The sequence below is a fragment of the Desmodus rotundus genome, chromosome 2 (genome assembly GCF_022682495.2).
Source record: "Desmodus rotundus isolate HL8 chromosome 2, HLdesRot8A.1, whole genome shotgun sequence".
NCBI lineage: Eukaryota > Metazoa > Chordata > Mammalia > Chiroptera > Phyllostomidae > Desmodus > Desmodus rotundus.
Genome location: NC_071388.1, coordinates 183,278,896 through 183,291,535, shown reverse-complemented (window position 1 = coordinate 183,291,535; position 12,640 = coordinate 183,278,896). Strand labels below are relative to the sequence as shown.

Below are 12,640 nucleotides of genomic sequence, written 5' to 3'. Positions count from 1 at the left end.
TAATCTTAACCAATGTGAAATAAATCTTGCAGATAATTTTCTGTCATCTTTGTGGTATTTTCACATTAACTGAATAAAACAATTGAAACAAACTGCTATCTTATTGAAAAGTAAGACAGCAGTTTGCAAATTTAAATAGCAGTTGCATGTTATAAATTTTATATGATAGTGTTTACTGATAAAAGTTAATGCTTAAATATGCCTTATATTTATTTTCTGGTGGGATTTAAATTTAATAATTCCTCTGAATTTGGAATTTTATACATGAAAAGGTATTTTTAAAGTGAAAATGATTTTAAAAGCTGTCACTGTAGTTTATGGCAGCTTTAGAAGGTTTTTGCCTAATCTTAAGAATACTTGATGATTGTGTTATATATATAATAGTAGGAAAATCTGAGCTACTCAAACTTTTTAATGTTATTGTTTCCTTATATGTATAGGCATTATTAAGTGAAATCTTTCATAGATACACTGTTGTAACTCATAACATGTAACACAGCATCATAGCTTCAAAGTAATTCCTTCACTTCCTTTACTTTTCAGAAATATTTCAAGAATTAATGTGCTCAGAAATTTTGAGGTATTGGAAAGAAAACAGCAGGTGTATTTGTAGCATCGGGGAATACCCCACTGGCATTGAAATCCATTGAATTATCCTTAGCAAACAGTCCTTTGATCTGGAGTATTAACTGGGTTAGGAGGGAAGCACAGGGCTTCCTAAAACTTTGAGACCTGCATATCTAAAAGATTAGTGATATTGATTGATATTTCAATTGTTGCAGCTACAGCTCTCTTAAAACTCTAATGGCTATGTTGCTAAATCTCACAGAAATTTATTTGCATGTACCAACTTGGTGTTTTAATCCTAGATTTTGCTGGCCTAACCTAGTGAAGCTAATAGTGTAAAGAATAGGTACCAAGTGAAAGAACAGCTGTAGATTTGTCAAAAACCAAGGGAAATGTCTAGTTCTCACTCACAAACATGTTTCAAACCCATTGATTATCCCAATCAACTCTGGCATAAATGCCCTGATTTCTTTCTGTGTGTATTTTTTAGAAATCTGCAGATTTTATTCTCTGAAGAAGGAAAAAGGCGTCTTTATTTGGTTTTAGGGCTGTTTTGTTTTTCTTTTTTGTTTTATATGTTATGTTGTGGAGGGCTAGTAAAAGACTTTTTTTAAAAAAGAATAGAAATATATCCATCTGTTTTTAAAATTAATAGGGACTATAAAAATATAAAAGAAATGGTTTTAAAAGCCCTCAAATATTCACTGGCTATCTAATGGCCAGTAAAAGGAGAGGAATAAAGAGAAGGGGGGAAACAATAGCAGCTACTATACTGAGTGTTTATTCTGTGGTGAGCATTGTGCTTACATGTCTTAACACACTTTGTCTGCCTGGGACCTTGTGAAGTAGGTACCATTGCTTCTGTTTTACAGTGAACTAAGAACTGTAAAAAAGAACTAAGGCAGGGAGTAACTAAAGAACTTTACCAAGGATTTGAACCCAGACATTCTGATTGTAGAGCTCATACTGCAATACCATGATGCTTCGTCACAGAATTGAAGGAGAATCAAGACAAAGCTAGACTGGCCAGCACACTCAGATTCAGGCCTTAGAGACAGAACTTAAATGGGCTGGAAAGAAAAAAAAGGCAAAAAGATTTATACAGTAACATCCCCATCTTGTGGTGATGGTTAGTATATTCCTGACTATACTTAAAATTTAACAACTCTAAGCTATTGCTCATCTAAATGAATTGAAGCTTATAAAATTCAGATGAGGGCTGAAATCTGTTTCTAACAGAATTCTATTTCTGGGAACCTTTGGAGATAAATGCTGTTATAACCCCAGTTTACATTTGAGGGAACAGATTAATTAATAAGCTTAGAGTCAGATTGCCAGTAAATAGCTGAGCTGGGGCTTAAACCCTAGCACTCCAGCCCCAGGGTCAACATCCTCAAACATCATGCTATGGTTTCTTTTTTTCTTTTTTTAAAAAAAATATTTGTGGAAGGCTCATACACATGTCAATAAAAGAGAAACATAAATATGCTTTATTGAAACACCAATGTGTGTTCACAAACCTCTACTTCCAGTTGTAATCTAAGGTGTTAGCTAGCAAACGGAAGTGCTTAATTGTAACCACAACTTTGTTACGAGGCTATTTCTTGATTTATGGTTTGACTCCTATGTTCAGATCAATGCTTTTTTACATATTCCCCCTCCTTCCCCTCCTCCTAGATTCTGGCTCATAAATCATACTTCATTTTAACATGTTTCAGATTCAGTTTAAAAAAGTAGTGATCTGTTACTTTGCAGAGATTTGTGGAGAGTTTTTTTGATAGATTGATGGAAAACTTGATAGTTTTATAACAAATGGAAGATTTGGAACTGAGAATGTCTAGAGCAAAATTTATGTGGAGAATTGACTCTCAAATTTCATTTTTATTATGTGTTTTGAGCATAGCTTTCAGATTTAAAGTAGTGATGAAGAATAAATTAAAATTAGATTGTGGATACAATTTTTTTGTAGGAAAGTAAATGTTTTGTGGAAATGGACCCTAATTAACATTAAATAAATTGTTTTTATCATTCCATAATCCCTTTTCATCTTTATTAATGTAACAGCATTTAATCTTTATTTGCATGTGTACTATTTTCTATTGTTTTTGTCACTTTGCGTACATATATTTATTATTGTAAAGGATGGTAAGGATGTGTTGAATTTTAATAGGTGCAATATTCTATCATACTGTTTAACATGGTACACAGCAGTCATTTCTTTTTGAACACTCCAGATCTAGGTTTTTTAAAAAAATTAACCAATATATGAGCTTGTGTGAGCAAATAGGTTTTTAAAAACTTTATTTTGAGATAATGTCAAACTTACAAAAACATGAAAGAATAGTACAAAGAACTCATGAAACTCATTGCTCAAATTCACTAATTTCTAACATTTTGCCATATTTAATTCTTTTTGCACATACATTTTTTTCTCTGAACATTTGGAGTTAATGCATGTATCATGCCACTTTAGCCATTAATACATCAGTCTTTGTTTCCTAAGAATGAGGATATTGGCAATATAGATTTGATAGTCCTCCCAGTGATGTAGTGGTTGACACAGTGCTATAGAATATGTTTAAAGAGACAGTGTAGAGGCAGGAAAGCACAAACAGTCTTCATCTGGCCAAGCAGTGGCATTAAGACCGAAAAATAGCTGTTCATATATTCCCAGGCACAGCACTTAGCTCTAAGGGATAAAACTGAACATAATACACAATGTCCTTTATGAGGTTATAATTTCTTGTGTGAGGAGAGGGTGTCAATACAGATAAGCAAACAGGCCATTTCGGTACAGCATGGTGTGGGCACTGATAGGAAAGACAGAAAACCTTCTTGACTAAAAGGTCATTGGTGACTTCAGAAATGAATTACAGAATACATCACAACTATAAGGATAAAGACTTTGGAAAAATAGATGTATGCTAGATGAGGGGAATTGAGGGGTAAATGGAGGAGGTACACTATAGCTGAATTCAAGAAATTTGGCAGTGAAAATTAGAAAATAACAGTTTAAGAAGAGATGGGTACCCAAAAGACTTGATTTTTGTCTGTCCTTCCTGCCACCAATAAGCCAGACTAGTTGAGTGTCAGAGACTGAGCTATAAGAGGGGAAATGAGTGGGATCTAGGACATGCTTAGCCTTGGAGACATATTAGTGATGAAGATCTTCAAAATAAGTGGATGTGATTTGCTTAGTAATGGAGGGAAGTGAGATCATGTGAAGAGGTGGAAGGGTGAAATTAGAAGCTTGAAGAACTTGGAAACTACTTAAAACAAGCTTAGAGTGAGGGAGGAGGAATAAAGAGTACTGTCAAACAGCAGTCAAGGCCCAGTTAAGGTTCAGAGCATGAATTGTTAATGGACACAGTGTTTCTGCATAGCTCACTCACAGAGCTCTACTGTCCAGAAATACAGTGAGGTTATCCTTAAGTTATTAAAGGCCAGGATCATCTGGTTCTCATCTGTTTTATTTTTGCATAATATAATGAAAGGTACATGCAACTTTTCATTACCATTTTGTTTCAACTGTTCATCTCAGTGATCTTTTCCCTTCCTGCATGATAATGAGAACTGCCCGTTTCCACCTCCTTTACCTGTCATTTTCTTCTTCCTGCATTTTTCACAGCATGCTATTTCTCTGAGATGTCCCAGCAAGCAGGCCAAGCGTCATATTGACTTCACAGAGGAACAGGCTGAGCTGACACCTGTAAGTTCTATAAACATGTCCATAGGACTACGTAAATATCAATGAAGAGGAATGCATTCTTTAGAACTTTTGGTGATGAAACCCTGTCATATACCTCAATTTCTCAATTAAAAGTTAAACCAAACTTAAAAATAAATGAGCAAAAGCAAATGAGCCACTCTATGATAGGGCGCTATTGAATATTAATACTCATGGTGAAACTGTATAGGTTATATATAGCATATGTAATATAGAGAAGTTCTGTATTGGAACCTGAAACCATATGCTTTATTTTTTATCCTGAAGCTAAAGGCTTTTGTAAATTTCTTAAGATATTAACAAATGTAGCTGTTTTTCAGAATGGGGATATCAAGTAGAATGATTCTCTTGCACTGATGCTTACCTGAAAACCTAATTTCTTTTTATCAAAAATGTATCATTTGGTCAGTAGATACCTGGTCAGTGTATACTTCAGAGCTCCACTGTTACTGTATGGTAGCCACGTATGGCTACTAAGCACTCGAAATGTGGTTAATCCAAATTGAGATGTTCTATAAAGACAAAATATACACTGGGTTTCAAAGACTTGATACTAAAAAAAGAATGTAAGATATCTAATATTTTTTGTATTGATTACTGAAATTGTGAATATTTTCAGTTAAATAAAAAAATACTCATATTAACTTAATTCACCATTTTCATTTTACTTGTTAAAAAATGTGGTTACTAGAACATTTTAACTACATTTTTAGCTATTATATTCACATTGGTCAGCACTGCATCGGCAAAAACACTTCTCCAACCTCACCTCCAACCCCTGCCCTACACTCAGCCACACTTACTTAGTAGATAACATTTACATGTTACAAGTAGATAACATTTGCGTTGTTATCTACTTGTTTCTTCCACCGAAGCAGCAGTTTTCAATTCTTTCGGTCCCAGTACCCCCATTTCATAACTGATAATTTATAATATTTTTACTACCGCAAATGAAATTGATAGTGTAACTTACATACCTATTTTTAATGAATTTCATGTCCTCATACCTAGTATGAAGGAAGAATAACAAAAAATTAATTTATAGTACAATAATATATCTGTTTTAGTTTTTAAATTTTTTTTACAGAAAATTTTTACAGGAAAAAGAAAGCAGAAATGTAGGGTGGACCCAGAATTAAGACATCTTGTGACAGATAATAGCAGACACACAAACCTGCATACGGTAATAGGAAACAGTAGATAATCTTAACTGCAGTATAGCGACCGTGTGCTGAGACAGTTTATAGACGGTCAGAGAAAAGAAAATGGGGCAGTACCAAATTCTTGCAAGTGATCTGAGTCTTGCTGGTAATTATATAATGGCAAAATCATTCCCTGCCTTACAACGTTGGAATGAGGTAGTGATAATATGATTTCAATATTTGATTTTTTATATAGATTTCTCTTTGTGCTATATTTTAAATAACAGTAATATGAATTATTTTTAAACAATCTTTATTAATGAAGCCCAGTGAAATTCCTGCATTTTATCTTTTCATTAATATAGTAATGATTTATTATTAATGCTGTTAAAAGGAATTTCAAATCTTTCCTGTCATTCACTTGCATGTAACAGAGTGCAGTCTGATACTGCCAGTTTTGGCATTGGCTACTCTTACTTTGAGCTAGGTTTCCATTGCTGAAATGATTTTCTAACATAATGGATAATGCTTGGTAAATGCTAAAGAAAAGAAAGTGCTGGCTTCCCTCAATTTATTTTACATGGTAAGTAACATTCCTGGAAGATTCATTGAATATTAAAATTACACATAAATACTTTGTTTTTCTATGTAAAAAGGAATTTGATTCTAAGCTTAGATTGTTATAAACAGGATTAGCCATCTGTATGATTTTCATATAAGGACATTAAAATTTCATATGTGATGTGGAACTTTTGCTGCTGTTATGTGACATTGTTCCATGCTTATAGGACATATTGCATTTCTGACAACCCTCCCAATAAATACCAGTTACTCCCTCCTTTTTATTGTGACAGCACAAAATATCCCTAGTGTTTTCCCAGAATGCCTCCTCGAGGGCAGCACCACCCCCAGTGAGAACCCCTGATGTCTTTGCTCTCTGTCCTGTTCCCCATGCCACCCCCAGCTGCCTCTTACCCATCCTCCAGGACTTCTAAGTTTTTTTCAGAAGTACTTTACTGAGCCCCTAATTTTGAATTAGGTAGTCCACCTCCTACTTGCTCCCATACCATTTAACACACTATATTGTAGTTCTCCGTTTTCTCCTTGTTGGACTCTAAACTTTGTGAGAGCAAGAAATGCCTATCTTGGTCACTTTTGCATCTTCAGTGCCTGACATGGTTGCAGCCTCAAAGTTGAATGGATAAAAGGAAGGGAAAAACAGAAGAGAGGAAGAAGAGGGGCTAACAGACCAGTAAAATGGATTAAGATAATAATAAGCCACTGACTGTTGTTAGTGGTGAATGAAGGAAAATATTACAAGGCCCCATTTAAATAAAGCTCTCTGCATTTTTGTTATCAGTAACCTGTACTAAGACTGTAGGCTGATTTAATAATGTGCCCAAACCACTCTCTTTTACTTTTCTAAGTCCTCCAATTGCACACCCCTCATCCCTCTTGCTTCTTTCTCGAGTAACCTGCTCTTCTGCCACCCACACTCACTTTCTGGGGAATTTTAGAGCATTGTAGGACTGGCTCCAGTAGGGAAAGGTAGATAAAGTAAGGCATTTATTGAAGGAAGAAATTTGCTGCTCCCGATTCCTAGATTTTCGGCTGGGTGGGTGGCGGGGGAAGAGCAGATTCTGCTACAAATACTTGTAGCTTAGATAGAGGGAACATGGAGACCAGGCCTCCCTCCCTGCTAGTGACTAACCAGTGAATAGCTATATATGACTGTCTCAAACACAAAGTAATTTATGATCAGTCCTACCTATTGTTTGTGGTCTCATTTAAAAAAACTTTTTAAAAGATTTTATTTATTTTCAGAGAGAGGGGAAAGGAAGGTGAAAAAGAAGGAGGGAAACATCAATATGAGAGAGATACATCGATAGGTTGCCTCTCGCACACCCCCAACAGGAGACCTGGCCTGCAACCCGGGCATGTGCCCTGACTGGAAATTGAACTGGCGACCTTTCGGTTCATAGGCTGGCATTCAGTCCACTGAGCCACACCATCCAGGGCAGTGGTCTCATTTTTAGATGTGGCATATTTTGGAGTCACCAACTATAATGACTTTTATTTTAAGCTACGTAAACCTTATAAAGATTTTTTAATGGATAACTTCTACTTTAGAGTCTTCAAATATTCAAGTTTAAACTTGAATTGAAGGTCTGGAATTATATTTACCAAGTAATAGTTTATTCTCATAGGGTAAGGCAGATTAATATTTTAAATTTGAAATCAAATTTTCTAAATATTGATGTTTACTCATTTTGGGAATCTTTTCCTGAGAAAGAGTAAGGTAAATAGGAGTTTTTCAATAAATTATTTTCTGTGTGTTTTACATAATTGTATAAGGGTATTTTTTTTTCCCAATTGCATGTGAATAGCAAAAAAATGAATGGCAGTAAGAGCAATGAAAGTTATAGTTGCTCTTTTTTAAAAATATATTTTATTGATTATGCTATTACTGTTGTCCCATTTTTTTCTCCCCTTTATTCCCCTCTGCTCTGTAACCCCCCCTGCCCCACTATCATTCCCCACCTTAGTTCATGCCCATGGATTATACATTCAAATTCTTTGGCTTCTCCATTTCCCATGGTTTTCTCCTTGGTCCTGATGTTTAACCTCAAATTAAATTAATTTTTGGAAATTTCTGCTTACCTAGTGTCTTTATCTTCAGGAGAATCATACCATATAGGTAAATAATGACCTAGGGATAATTGTCTCTGTTCTTGTTGGCTGAACTTGTTAGTGCTAGTCTTGATGAATATATCCAATATTTTTTAAGATTTTATTTATCTTTTAATAAAAAAATAGAGAGGGGAAGGGAGAGAGAAAGAAAGGGAGAAAAACATCAATGTGCAAGAGAAACATTGATTGGTAGTCCCTCACACAACCTGGCCCTTAACCCAGGCATGTGCCTGATGGGGAATTGAACTGGCAGCCTCTTGCTTCACAGGCTTGTGCTCAATCCACTGAACCATGCCTATATCCATTATTTTTTAACCTTAGGTTTCTTTCTTTCTTTTTTTTTTTTTAGGAGTGGGTAAAGGGGCAGGTGTTCTTGTAAGGTTCATCCTGAATTAAGACAAAACTAAAAAAATAACAGGCAGTGAAATCTATATGAAAAACCTAATTCAACATAGTGAGATATGAGTAAATATTAAGTTAATATTATATTTTGTAACTATTTCTAATCGTGAAGTAGTGTGTTTTATTATCTGTGACAAAGAACCTTATGATAGTGGATGCTGCTGTAGTGTTTACGTGAGTTAAAAGAATTTCTCAAGAATAATTTGATATATAGTTTGGTTTATAAAATATAACATTATACAGTATTTCCTATAACTCCACTTAGCTGTGCCATGTATTGTTTTAAATGGTGGTTAGTAAGTACATAGCATTAAAACTAATTTGGAATTATTTAGAACAGGCAAGTCTGAATTTTTTAAATATATATTTGTATATGTATATATATGTATCAAAACAGCTGTAATTTATAGTATATGAGTTTAAATGCAGTTGCATAAACTTACAACATGTTACTAAAAAGTTATCAATGGGGAACAGGATAGTTAGGGACTATGTTATTCACAGTCATTTTAATTAAAATATCTTAATTGTTTGAATTAATTTAACCAATTTAAGGGAACGGCACTTCTTAATATTTTATTCATATTCATTTGCTGTGCAAATCCTTTACTGTGTAACATAGTCTGTTAGTATCCTAATGTAAGGAATTAATAAAATTTTACTGAAAATAGATGACATTCATTAGGCAAAATATTTATGGACATGTTCCCTGTTAGTGTGGCTATCATTGAATTTTGGTCAGAAATACTTGCAGGAGTTTTAGAAATGATGTAGTTTTTTTCTGTTTTCATAAAAATACCTGTACTATTTAAAGCTGTATGGGTCTTTATGTAGGCTTACAAAAAGAAGGAATATGTCATTGGTCTTCAACACCTGTTCATTTGTGCTGCGTACACAGCACTCACAAACACTGCCCTGGAGGACAGACTGGCTCTGTGATCTTTGCAGTGTACACAGTCCGTGTTCCCAGAGTGAGGGGTCAGCAGGAGTTGGTTAGGATATGCCTATTGGCATCAGTGGTGTCTATACTTCACCCTCCTTTTCTTACTTTCTTTTTTTTTCTTTTTAAATTTTTTTTCTTTTGGACACATTTCAGTGAGTTTAGGGAAAAGATACGAGATTAATAATAGAAAATCATTCTTGCTTTGTATTTTAAACACAAAAAAACCTCTATTGACTTCTATTGCCTTTTTTGTTTGTTTGTTTTTCTCTCTCTCTGGACAAGCACTCCTATCTGGACAGGGAAACCTCCCTTCTTCTGAGAAACATTGCAGGAAAACCTTCTCATTTGCTGACCAAGGTGATACTACTTCTTTCCACCTGTATGTAAATATTTATTGCCTTGTAGGTAGAATATAATTTCTGGTTTTGATTGTGCTCTCAGATTTTTAAGGTTGTACTTTTTTACATCAGCACCTTCGTGCTGAATAGAGGTATTTTTTCTCTTACTGGAGGTATATGTATATTTACTGACTTTAATGACTATCAGAATATATTGAGAGTAGAAAATATTTTCGGTAAATTTTCACTAGTTTTTAACTTTCATGTATACCTAAAAGTCCTCCCAAGTATGTTTCACTTTTTCTAGCTTAACATTGTCTTTCACTTTAAAGTCTGAAAATCATTGCTTTAGCTTTTACTACTAATGGCTATGCATGCTCTGAGCTGTTTTCAGCAGACTTTGTTTTCTGATTCTTTTTTATATTTCCAGCACCTTATCTGTATAAACAGAATCTGACTTCTACATTCGCTTCATCAGATTGAAAGAAAATGTTGAGTTTTAATTTCTCAGTTCTTCGCTTTCAGAATGGTTTGAATCAGTCCAGACAGATTTTCATTGGGCTAGTATTTTACATCAATTTTAAATCTTTCAGCCATTGCCATCATTAACTAAGGGTAACAGAATAAGGAAGCTGATGGGATAGCTTTCTACCTCTTTTCAAGTCGTGTTTTTATTTCATTATTTAAATAATGTTAAATTCAGGAATGTCAGACTTGGTTTCTGAAGAATATGGATATTAATTATAGGTATTGTCTCTAAGTTGTTACTGTATCAGAAGGTTTTTAAATTTTTTTTAATTTCTTAGCCTTATAAACTTGTGAAAGAAAATGATAAATCTAAAATTAAAATCTCCATGAGAAGCAGCTCAAAGAGAAGACCCAAGAGTCAGCAGTGAAACCCTTTCTCTTGCTCCTTAAAAGTAGATCTGGGAGTAGGTTACAAGTAGCTTAAAGGTCAAGGAACTGTAGAATTCTAAGTAGATTATAGACATGTACTTTATAACAATAGCAAAGTTCTTTCCTTTTCCTCCGCTCTGCTCTATTTACTCTCTCTCTAGCTAGAGTTCACACTTATAGCTTCAACTAACAACTCTGTTCTAGATCATATCTCTCAACCTGACATCAACAAATTTCCAGAGAGCCAACAGGCATTTCATGGGAGGTGACCAGCACTTTAAATCCCACAGGTCTTTAGCTTCCTTACCTTTGGGACTCACAATTTATATTCATCTTTTTCATTTGACATTTCTGTTTCTGTTCAGAATGCTCCCAATTGCCCAGGTCTGAGCCCTTTACCCTTTACCCTTCTTGGTGCCTTTCTTTTCACTTACGATCTCAAAGCTCTGGTGACGCGCATGGTAATCTGCAGGATTTTTTGAGTTCACCCACTCATTTAATCCCCATTGCCACCCCCCTAAAACAGGCTCTGATATCTTACCAGAGCCAATACACTAGTCTCTTTCTTTGCTTATCCCTCCTCCAGTCCATTTTGTACACTGCTCACAGATTAAGTGTAATTTTTCCATTTCCATTGCTTATTCATTCAACAAATATTTGTTGAGTCATGCACTGTGCTAGCTACTGGGATACAACACTGTATAAAATGGCCATATACCCCCCTGCACCCCCCCCCACAGGAGATCACAGTCTGTTATAAAGATAAATTTAAAAAACACAAGCAAGCATGTAGACAAATTCTAATCATTTTACATGCTATGAAGGAAGGCTATATTTCCTTTAGATAGTAAAATCAGAGAAGACCCTTCTAATAGGTGACACTTAATCTAAAGCTTGAAGGATGAAAAGAATCCATCTGGAGGGCAAAGGGGAGTGGTCCATGTGATAGGACCAGAGAGAACAAAGCCTGGCATGTTTGAGAAGCTGAAAAAAGGATCTGTTGCTGGAGCCACAGTTGTTGAAAGAAGATTTGAGTGTCTTGATTTAGATTTGGAGAGGTATTGCAGGAACCAAATCATCCAAGGCATGCTAAGGAGTCCCCCTCCCCCAAATAGAGTGGGGGAGTAATTCTTTGCAAGTTTTGCATAAACACAGTCAGTAACTTCTCATCTTCCTCTGCCCAAGAGATGGTGATACCTACTGCAGCATCAGAGCCATTCCCTCCTCAGATTGTATCTTCTTCTGTTACGCAAGTGATGGCGTTACTGGTGTGTATAACAACACCTGGCTCTATAACATCCTGCTTACATACACGAAGAAATTTGAGCAGGAATGTGCATAGACCCTAAACATTTAGGATGAGGAGGAGAATGGAATCAGGGGTGAAGTGGTAGAACTTCCAAGATAACCTGAGCCACAGGGATCTCTCAGTGTCAGTGTCCTGTTCCCATAGCACCTGGTTGTTTTGAAGCTAAAATGAGCTTATACCTCTTGGATATCTCCTGTGTGGCAGTCTGGTTCTCTCTATCCAAAGAGCATGTGCCCAAGTTACTAACACACCTCTGACCAGCACTCTGTCATTCCAGGACATTGTCACACCCAGTAATTAGTACACAGCAGGATGAACACAGTGGCACTGTGTTTAGGGCAGGGCAACAAAAAGAATGTGTGTGTCTGTGTGTGTATCTGTGTGTCTCTGTGTGTTTCCCACCAATCCAGTTGTAACTAGACTGCTGTTAATGAAATAACTATGTCACATGGAGTTCTGAGCTGGTAGACTCTGCAAAAAATAGTGCTAACCAATTTCTTCTAGGGGTGGCATTAGTGTCAGCACAGGACTATTTTGCCATCAGTTAGAGCAGTGGGCAAAGGACATTGCTGATCCAGTGGCCTTAACTCTCTGCATACCATTCCAAAGGCCTTCCTGGTCTCC

The 12,640-nt window shown here is 35.5% G+C and overlaps 1 protein-coding gene across 6 annotated transcripts in view; it reads left to right on the top strand.

The window, feature by feature from the left end:
- RAPH1 (Ras association (RalGDS/AF-6) and pleckstrin homology domains 1) overlaps nt 1-12,640 on the top strand; it is an 86,415-nt gene that overhangs the window by 46,518 nt on the left and 27,257 nt on the right. For 4 of the 6 annotated variants that reach the window (XM_053918955.2, XM_053918956.2, XM_053918961.2 and 1 more), the window contains exons 5-6: nt 4,196-4,276; nt 9,755-9,829. The exons of 1 other annotated variant lie outside the window; for it this stretch is intronic. In XM_053918955.2, coding sequence (XP_053774930.1) covers nt 4,196-4,276; nt 9,755-9,829 — 156 coding nt within the window. The remainder of the gene's footprint in view (nt 1-4,195; nt 4,277-9,754; nt 9,830-12,640) is intronic. One more of the 6 variants, XM_053918958.2, reaches the window with a different exon arrangement.